Genomic DNA, 9,492 nt, shown 5'->3' on the forward strand with positions numbered 1-9,492 from the left:
ATAATACATCATATAAGCACAAAGTTATATTAAGTAAATTAAACTTAATTTGTTTTGTGTAACTTTATAATTGTGAGTAACTTACATGATTATTATGTAAGAAATCAAGGCCTTTTATTATGCACATAGCACGGTTCATTTAGTAGTGTCAATGTGTTGACCCTCCCCGACAGCGGATTATGATTTTCATTTTTAATTTAAGAAGCGCCTCAATTTATATGACTTCTTGTTAAGCACTAATCACTTATTTCACGCTGTGATTTCTATTAGGTAACATGTAATTTACTATGAAAAAGAAAATTACAGGAGTATTACAACCTTGTTCTCACACACACTAAGGTAGCAAGGTCCATTTATAAATTATTAAAAGAATTAAAACCAATCCACTGGCTGACAGAAAACGGAAATGCCAAAGGGAATAGGGGATGGATCCGTGAGATATTTAATTCTGCAAACGAGGATAAAAATAAATCAAAAATTGCTTTTATATCAACAATTTATAACATTATTTTTCTATCAAGTGACACTGCTCATCTTAATATCAGGCCACTTCACAGCAAGAACAAGCGGGCTGCTAATCCCCACTTATTTCCATCTCCTTTTATATACTAAATGAAAAAAGCTTTTCAACTGAATTGAGTCCCTTATTCTCCCAGTTTATTACCTCCAGGCTAGGTCCTCATGGATGGAGACATAACTTATGCAACCGGCATGCATAATTAGCTATACTCATTGAATATACATAATGTGCATACATATTTGCTCGTTTCATAGATTCTTTATAGCCGTGTACGCAGAAATGTGAATGTCATAGCACTCAGCATCCCATGAGAAGTCCTGTAACATGGCATCCTTGATCTTCCTTTTCCATGACAAAGGGTTGTTTTTCTACACCAAAAAATAAATAAATAAAAATTTGAAAACATGGGAAGAAGACTTTGGTAGGCATCAAAACATCCTTTACATTCATAAAAATATCCCGCTGTCAAATCATAAATCATTAAGAGTTTATCTACAGGTATACTCACAATTTCTTCCAGAGCCTGGCTTAGGGAAATATTTCCGAAGGTAGAACTGATGAACCGTGAAAATCTAGTGCTCTCGTGGTCAAATTCTGCAAAATACCTGCTAGGACAAATTGGGCATACAGCATGAGTCTTTTGAGGGGGAGGCAAAGTCACACTGGTATTCTTTTCAGTAACATCCAATGTATACAAAATATCATTACCTGAATTCGATATCGCTAGAGGTTACAGCAATTGGAGCAGCTCCATATTTTAAAGCCTTAAGCTACATTATTCAAATTACACAAAGAAAACAACAGCTTTTAGTACACACTTATATGGTAGAAAGAGGCCAAACAACGATGTGAGACTTGGAGATTATAACAATTTCATGACAAAGTTTTCAAAATTGATTTAATCAAGTACACAGAAGATCGATAATGCAAATGTAACAAAGATCACAAGGCAAGAGATCAATTAAAATAGAATCCGTCAAGGCTCTTAGCAAGGATCAGAATCTTGGGCAGAAAGAGGATATAGCAGGCCAGCCACTGGGCAAAAACTCCAGTTGAGTTGTCTGCATTTGTTGTTATTATGTTACAAGCATCTACATTCATATGAAGCTATTCAGCAAAGCCCAAAGGTTTTCTAGATGATAGCATGGATTCTGATGATAGTCACAGAGAAAACCTTGCTTCCAGTATTTTATAAAAAGCTAATACCATTGCCTAGATAAGCTAAGTTATTTTTAGCTTACTGGCACTTGGAGCAGAGGATCATGAAAGGAATGGCACAAGATAATATCAGATCCTGAAAAGATCAAATGCAATAGAGCATCATCATAGCTGTCCACGAATATCACAATTCCATCCTGTGAAGAGATGAGAACACCAGTTACCAAATTAGACTATTGGAGTTAAGCTAGAATGAAAATTTTTAAAAACTATCATTGTAAGTTAAGCAGAAAAGACAGCAAATGCTATAATGAGCTTAAGAAACTTTTTTCATTTAATTTTGGCCTTTTCCTGAAAAGAAAAATGGCTTCAGAAAGGGGACAATTTCTGTTTGAACATGTAAAATTTGTAGGAAAGCAAAGACAAACAAAATGCATTCAGGCCTTTACCTTGAGTTCTTCCTGAAAAGAAACCAGCGCCCTACTTGCACTTGGCAGTTTGTTAGTCCCCGTGAAGACAAACTGTACAGAATCACTTCGAAGTTCACATCCATGGAGAATCCGTTGCAAGAAAACACAAATACAAGCCAGATAAATTTTAAAGAAAGTAATCTTTCTAATTGACAAGCTGCTATAACCTCGAAAGGAATGACAGCATATATCTTAATATTTAAAATTAATTGCACGATAATATCAGCCAACTAGGTTTTCTGTAAATTTAGCTACTAGCAATGCATTCTGTCAGAGTAAAATACACAATTCAGACAGAATTACAAACCTGGATACCCCTCATTTTAGCACCTCGTACGACTGCCTTCAGGTTCTCCAAAAACACATCTGATACATCTGAGAAGATGCAACCAACCTGATGAAATAATTGATTTTGCTTCTCAGAAATATTTGGGAGAAAATGGGGAAAAAAAAACAATGATATAAAGGTGAAAAATGTAGTATAGATTGACGTTATCGGATTAGAATTATTCAAGTTAGGAGCCACTTTCAGTTTGGGAACTCGCTCTCCCCCGTATTCGAATTGATTTAGTTTGTCATCATCTGACAAGAAGATATTTCGTTTCTTGTTAAGTGTTTATTTCTAGTTTCCTTTCCAATTTTGGTTTTGGGAACTGCAAATAAGGAGTTTCTAACAGACTTGATTGACTATCAAAAGAATGAAAATTGGAGTTCCGCTTAATTACTCTCGTCTTTTCTTACCTTTTCTAGTTTTGTATTACCTCTCCTTTCTTTCTATCTCTCTCTCTCTTTTCTTTTTTTTTTTTTTCCCAGCTTATTGTCTACATCAACATATTCTTTGCAGTGTAATTGAAAACTCAATTGTGCTTTACGGTCCAAGATGAATTTTTCATCTGAAAGTAATGTATATGATTACATTTAAGTGTTATTGCTCATTCCTGCAGAAGCAGAAGTTTGTGTTGATTACATTACAATGTTATCATTTAGAACTGACCATTGGATAACACTTACAACAATAGTAGAAGCATCTTTGGATAACCCCAGCTGCTGTTGTAGCGTAACTTTGCAAACAGTTTTTCCCTTCATGTCCTCTGCACAATAATTTTCTGTAAGAAATTTGTCGTTTGAAGGATCCCAAGTGGAGCTGTCAAATCCACAAGGAGCAACAAGCAACTTGTCCCTGCAGCCAAATGTGGTGGGATGAAGAAAATACCAGAACAAATCAATTTGTTGCAGCCAAAATATCAGAAATCAATAGTGATAGCAAAAAGTTTCAGCTCTATCTCATTTTGCATGAAGAAGAATGGAAAAATGCCAAAACAGGTATGTCACAAGATATTTGAAAGATAAAGTTCAGGAATGGCACACAATGTTACTCACTGGTGAATGGCTAAGGTAGATTCTAGCCCATGACTCAAACTGCGGATGATCCTGCCCTTTGAATGCATAGATGACACTATTACAACTTTATTCGAGTAAACTACACCACCCTGCAAGTGGGGAGAAAATAGTATCTTGAACCTATGACAGACAACCAAAATAAACTAAAGCTTCTAATGAATGAGGAATTTAACACAATAACACAATAGACACTGTGGTGATGTTTGGCACATTTAAGAAATAAAATCAGGAGTACCCAGAAAAGAAAAAAAGAGAGGCTGAGAAAGGGAAATTATTCTTTTGTGTTAAAATGGGTATTACTGATCTTATTAAAGTCCTGCAAATTGTGTTAAATCATAAACCAGTCAGTTCCAGTTTAATTTCAATTAGACTTGAAGTAGATCTAATGATTCTCATCTCTATCCTGAGAGAGGCATCCCATTTCCACGTAACAAAAATTTGATGAAAAGACAAAACTCTTTCCAAGTTCAAAATACAAGGCCAAACTTAGGAAAACTCTTTTGTTGTTCATCATTAGGTGACAAACTAGGGACAACTTCAATTTGTCACTATATAAAATTCAGTACTCAAGGTTAAGGGGAAAAAGTCATAACAGCAGAAAGTAGTACTTTCCATCTCACATATTGTAAAGCCTTTGAACATAAAAATTCCTATGTTGCTATGCTACTTGATAACAATACTATAACCAGAATTGGGCTCCACTCTGTCTCTGTCAGTTAATAATCACATATGTTAATGCTGGCTTCTTCACTAAATCAACTAAAATTAATAAACAATATATTAGATGACCACTCCTTGATGAAAGAGCATCTAGTCCTCCAGGCAGTATAATTTAACATATGAATTCAGCAGGGGATATGTCATTTGGAAATACTTGAAATAAATCCTGTCCAGGTGGATGGCCAGTTACAATTTTGGCTACAAAATCAGAACGTGCTAGGCTAAGTTTGTATTCAGGAATAAGAGACCACAGGAAGAGGAAAGTTCAATTAAGCAGACGTATTTACCTTCAAAATATTGACTAGATGAGTTTTAGTGTTATCCTGCAAACGATCAGGACGATGAAGCCTAGCAGGATCAAGTCCGCAGAGTGCTAGCTTATCAGGATGCTCAAGACACTAAAACGTTTTGAGCATGTAGTGTTGTGTCAATGTCAAGAGGATTTAGAGGACATAAATCCAGAAAGGTAAAAGTAAGGTAACCTACCAGTGAATTAAGGTTATGGCAGGATAACAAAATTCTAGTACCTTCAAGTCCCTACATATGAGAGCAAGAAAACATTTAGTAAAAGAGTGATTGGCTCCATTTCAATTTATTGCCTATAACAAAGATTTTAGAAAGGATTTTGCCTTCTCTAATCATGCATCTATGATATATGCCACCTAAAAGTTCCAAGCTGCACCTGTTTAACAAATATATCCCAGAAAAGTGGCCCAACAATAGCAGTCTCCCAGTTGTGTATGTGCAAAACATCAGGCTGCTTTCTGGATTTTACAATATAATCCAATGAAGCCCGAGAAAAATAGGTAAATCTGAAAGCATCAAAGACAAAACTCATCACGAAACAAATAGGAACTGCAGATGACAGCAAAAGTTAAGTCGACCAATAGCAAAAAAGGTAAAGAAATAACTTTACAAACCGCTCAAAGTCATCTGAGTAACCGTATACACTCTCGCGGTTGAAAAATGATGAGTAGTGCAAAGGCTGAATGAATGTGACTCCAATCCCACTGACAACACTGGACAATGAGCATGAAAAGGAAAGAGTTGATTGTATCAGGTAAGAGTTGATTGTAATGGCATAAAGTAATACATATTGAAAACTGCAGTTCTATATTCATTTTGTTTCACCCACCTCCCTCTCCCCAGAACAGAAAAGAAGGAAACAATAAAAAAAACTAAACCACCAATAACCAAAAGAAAATTTGACCGAGACCTAGAAACCAACATGAATTTGCAGTATAAAGAACCCAAACTCACCCAATCCAAATTTTGTTGGCATGTAATTGACCATTAAAATATGAATAACATTCCGCCTTGATTTCTCGCAGCCCTTGGACTCCATCCAGATTCATACAAGCATACCTAATTACCAGGTAGATTGCTTTAATTCAGAGAATAAGGAGCTTCAAGCTCATAGTCCAAATTATAAACAAAAAATAATGGTGCTTCAGACATAGGGTATACTCCATTTATTTTCTCCATTATGAATCAGCAGTTATAGTTTACACAGTCCTGTTATGATAAACAATCTCACTATTGCCTTTCTCGATAAATACAAATTATAATGAAAAATTATACTGACATCAAGAGAGAGATAATCAACTCATTTTACAAGTGATCTATGATAATTCTGAAATGCTAGTTCTGACACATATTTATGTATGTTAATACTCCTAACTGTATGGAACAGTGACAAATTCAGCTAGAGTGCTTATCATCCCATGTCACCACAACATATTTAGATGGAACCGTGGAAGCACAGATGCTTCGATACTATCTTGAGTGTGGTCTCCTTATTCCCAGGTACACCAAGTTCTCACTGTTCCCAAGAACCAAAGGAAGGATGTTGGTTGTTAAACCAAGAAAGGAGATGTAGAGGAGGTTTCCAGCATGGCGACACCAAAATTGCTAAAAGCACAGAGTTTTCCTCAAGTAACATTATCATTCAACGCTTTAATTTTTTTTTCTGACTAAATGAATGAAGAGGATTGTGTAGAAACTGAAAGCTTCTCTATTTTCATAATAAATGAGGAGATTCAAATAAAAATGCTCTGACATTGACATCCTATCAAATTCATATGTAAATAAACAAGATAACAATAGATCTAGAAGTTGACAAAATTTTGCCTTAAGGTATATAAAAGAGTAAAAAATATAACATTCATCTATTACTTTGGCAAAATGACCTCCACTAAGTGCCCCTTTCTCTGCAGTGCACCAGATAAGCCAGTTACATATGATGCCAATGATCCTATTGAGACCAATGGGTCCATTTCTGTGCAGATGTGGATAATGTGAAAGCCATTCCTGGATTGCAGAGATAAACAGCAAGGTTATTAGGATAGAAAAATTATTTAATGAAAGAGGTAGGAAAAGGAAAAAAATGCAACATTCACCAAGAGGAACAGAACAGAACTTTGCTAAGTGAACACAGAAAAGTTCCATTTATTGAAGTGCTATACAGGAAACATAATCTCAAGTATAATAGAGTTGTTGCAAGACTCCACAAACCATTTACCTTAACCATTTCTCCATACAACCCTCCTCAGCTACCCATCCTTTCTTAGCTTGGGCAATGATCATATAAGCAGACTGCAAGTAGTTTTTCTTTTCAAAATTGTGATAAGGTTGGAGGTTAGTTAGTATTTTAAATGTCTAATTCAGTTCGAACCCATTCACATTTTATGGGAGAAACTTTTATTAACTCAAACCCACCACGCATGGTTATTATGTCTAACCCTACTATCATGTATGTGTCTCTGTTGTGTGTGTATATGTATACATATGCCAGAACATGCATAGTTTTTCTTCTTTTAGCATTCTATATAGGAACATTTTCCTTGAGAGTTCAAAAGTAAAAGTCAATCGAAACTTCTACTTGAAAATTTTACTTTTTGCTTCCACTGCCGAAGCGGCGAAGTTCCGCCAAAAGATCAGCATCCCCTTCTGGCAGAATGTCAGCAAAAAGATCAGCAACACTAACTTTGTAATCGAACACCAGCTTTCTCAAATTTGATGCCTCCCCAGAGTTAATCATGCCTGTGAGAACCATTGAGTCTATTCGAAGTAGCAGCTCCCAGAAAATTGATAAATTACCTGGTTTAGATAGAGAAACCATGTAACTGTGTTTTTCAAAGTGAAATCCTAATTATTACGAATAAAAGCTACTTTCTAAATAATAATATGTTTAGTAAACTCCAAAAAAGTTGACAGTGTGTATTTATTAGGAAATTCTCAACCTGAGAGCAAGCAGAAAAGACATTGTTACATCTTCAAGAATTCACATATAGTAGACACTCACAACACTTAAAATGTTCTAAACCGCACAAATAACTATACTCCAAGCTAAACTTGACGCAATATTTTCAAAGGAGAACCACCTTTCCCTTTGCTTAGCTAGCAGTTTTAGTGTAGAAGTTATTCCAATATAAATAATCCTATTCACAGTAATACATCACACAAATGTTAAATTACAAGAAATGCGAAGCTGAAGAACAAGTAAAGAAAACAAGGATATACTGTTTAAAACCTCATTTAGTTCTTCAATAATAAAGATGCTTAGATTCAAGATAGAGCCACCTTTCCCAAGACCAGCCTGCTTTTCCACCTCTAGCTGCTCTATCTTCTCAAGCAACAACTGTTTTTCTCTGTTTGTTTTGTTCAGCTCCTCAACAGCATCGAGACGTTGCTTGTTCAAGTACAAAATATCTGAAGATAAAATCAGAAAGAGATAAATCGTAATGCAACAATCATATCACATAAAATTCACAGATTAGAAAGAGAAGAACAAACAAGCATAGTTAAATAAAGACTAACTCCGCTGAGCTTCTTTAAAGAGCCGCCAAATGTCATTATTTTTCATTTCCCGTTCAATACTTGAAGACCGAAACTCTTCCTATAAGCAAACAACAAAACTCTTAATAAAAGAGAAAATGAAGTATTGAATATACAAGACAAGCAAAAGCAACCTGTAGACACACACCTTAGACACCCCAGTGTTATCCTGAGCTCCTAACCTACAATGCATATTTTAAAAAATAAAAACAAAATGATTCAGATTTTTTTTTTGGAATAGGAGTAATTGTATCCAAAACTATAGCAATAAGAATTTGATTTAAAAGGAAAAATAAGATCACTCACTCAATTTGTGAGGGAATTGTAGACAAGTCATTAACCTCCCCGTTGTTCCTGCCAATAATAAAACAATTTTATTAATTGAAATTATTAAACAGAAGTAGAACTGCGGTGCGGGATAAGTTTCATTACGTGGAGCAGCGAAGTGGAGCTCGAATGGGCTTACGATTTGTGGTGTTGAGCTGCTGAGAGAAATAAAGAGGTGAAGGTATCGCAGCGTTTATCAAAAAATTCATCGACATTGCCACGCCAACACTTCCAAATTCTAATTCCAATGAGAGTTCGATTGAGATGTACAAATCATTCACGCTCGTCTAAATTCATGTCGCTCAACTCCAAGACAGTTGCGCACAACGGCCAAAGCACCTGAGCAAAAAGCAAGCGCATGATATAAAGGGGAAACTAAATTAATTTTTTAAAATAAATTGTATTGAGACATTCGATATCAGAATTTAAAAGCCCATTGGCACAGCCCATGCACTCAAGGCTTGAGTGTATTTGAGTGTATGGGTTTGAGAAATTGGATGGAGGTGTCTCTTCATAAATTGGGATAAAATAAATATTCTTATGATATTAAGTGAGAACATAAATTTTACACCAAAAAAAAAAAAAGTGAGGATAGAAATTCGGCATGTACTAAAATAAAAGTATAAAGATAGTCCCGATAAATCTCTGATAATATATCAATATAATTCTGATTGTAATATTAGTGTATAAAAATCCATTATGTAAAATGTGAGTATACTTTGTAGTTTGTAACGTACATAATCTTCCAAAAGAAAAAAATATATATATACTTGTTGTTTCATTCCGTTTCTAAATTTGGTAAATCAAAAACCAAAAACTTGGATCAAATATTGGATGTTACAGCAAAACATTCAATTATTCTTTAGAAAGAAAAAAATGCAAATTATTCCATTTTATCGATATCCGTTGATTTCAATAAAATACTTAGATCTATGATTGTTGTACATAGGAAAAGCTCTAAGGTAAGCTTAGAGGGACTATAATACGCAATTGGTTGTTTAAAAATCATTATGGACCGATCAGGCGATCACATTTACCTAAGGCTAAAGTTGGGATATT

General features: G+C 34.9%; 1 protein-coding gene across 4 annotated transcripts; it reads right to left on the reverse strand.

The window, feature by feature from the left end:
• Window positions 1-509: 509 nt before the first annotated feature.
• LOC18037291 (probable starch synthase 4, chloroplastic/amyloplastic) lies at window positions 510-8,759 on the reverse strand. 4 transcript variants are annotated; one of them, XM_006426123.2, is made up of 20 exons: window positions 8,539-8,759; window positions 8,413-8,460; window positions 8,255-8,288; window positions 8,089-8,167; window positions 7,852-7,980; window positions 7,164-7,368; window positions 6,445-6,579; window positions 5,530-5,634; window positions 5,190-5,288; window positions 4,952-5,081; window positions 4,756-4,806; window positions 4,557-4,667; window positions 3,529-3,638; window positions 3,160-3,328; window positions 2,456-2,542; window positions 2,128-2,199; window positions 1,762-1,875; window positions 1,229-1,290; window positions 1,029-1,125; window positions 510-888 (listed from the first exon to the last, which is right to left on the reverse strand). In XM_006426123.2, exons 1-20 carry the CDS (start codon window positions 8,646-8,648, stop codon window positions 769-771), a joined length of 2,067 nt encoding a protein of 688 aa, XP_006426186.1. In that variant the 5' UTR covers window positions 8,649-8,759; the 3' UTR covers window positions 510-768. The 4 variants fall into 4 exon arrangements, with proteins under 4 accessions (XP_006426186.1, XP_024036702.1, XP_024036699.1 ...); XM_024180934.1 differs by having other exon boundaries at window positions 8,573-8,644; XM_024180931.1 differs by lacking the exon at window positions 6,445-6,579.
• Between the last annotated feature and the right edge of the window lie 733 nt (window positions 8,760-9,492).

The sequence above is a fragment of the Citrus clementina genome, unplaced genomic scaffold (assembly GCF_000493195.1).
Source record: "Citrus clementina cultivar Clemenules unplaced genomic scaffold, Citrus_clementina_v1.0 scaffold_7, whole genome shotgun sequence".
Lineage (NCBI taxonomy): Eukaryota > Viridiplantae > Streptophyta > Magnoliopsida > Sapindales > Rutaceae > Citrus > Citrus x clementina.

Bases quoted from the DNA above. Each gene is read 5' to 3' on its own strand.
- LOC18037291 (XM_006426123.2), bottom strand. From the start codon at position 8,648: ATGTCGATGAATTTTTTGATAAACGCTGCGATACCTTCACCTCTTTAT. The intron at 8,168-8,254 runs GTGTGTGTCTAC...GTTTGCTTATAG, and splicing joins ATAACACTGGGGTGTCTAAG to GAAGAGTTTCGGTCTTCAAG. The intron at 7,981-8,088 runs GTTAGTCTTTAT...TTTTATCTTCAG, and splicing joins CTTTAAAGAAGCTCAGCGGA to ATATTTTGTACTTGAACAAG.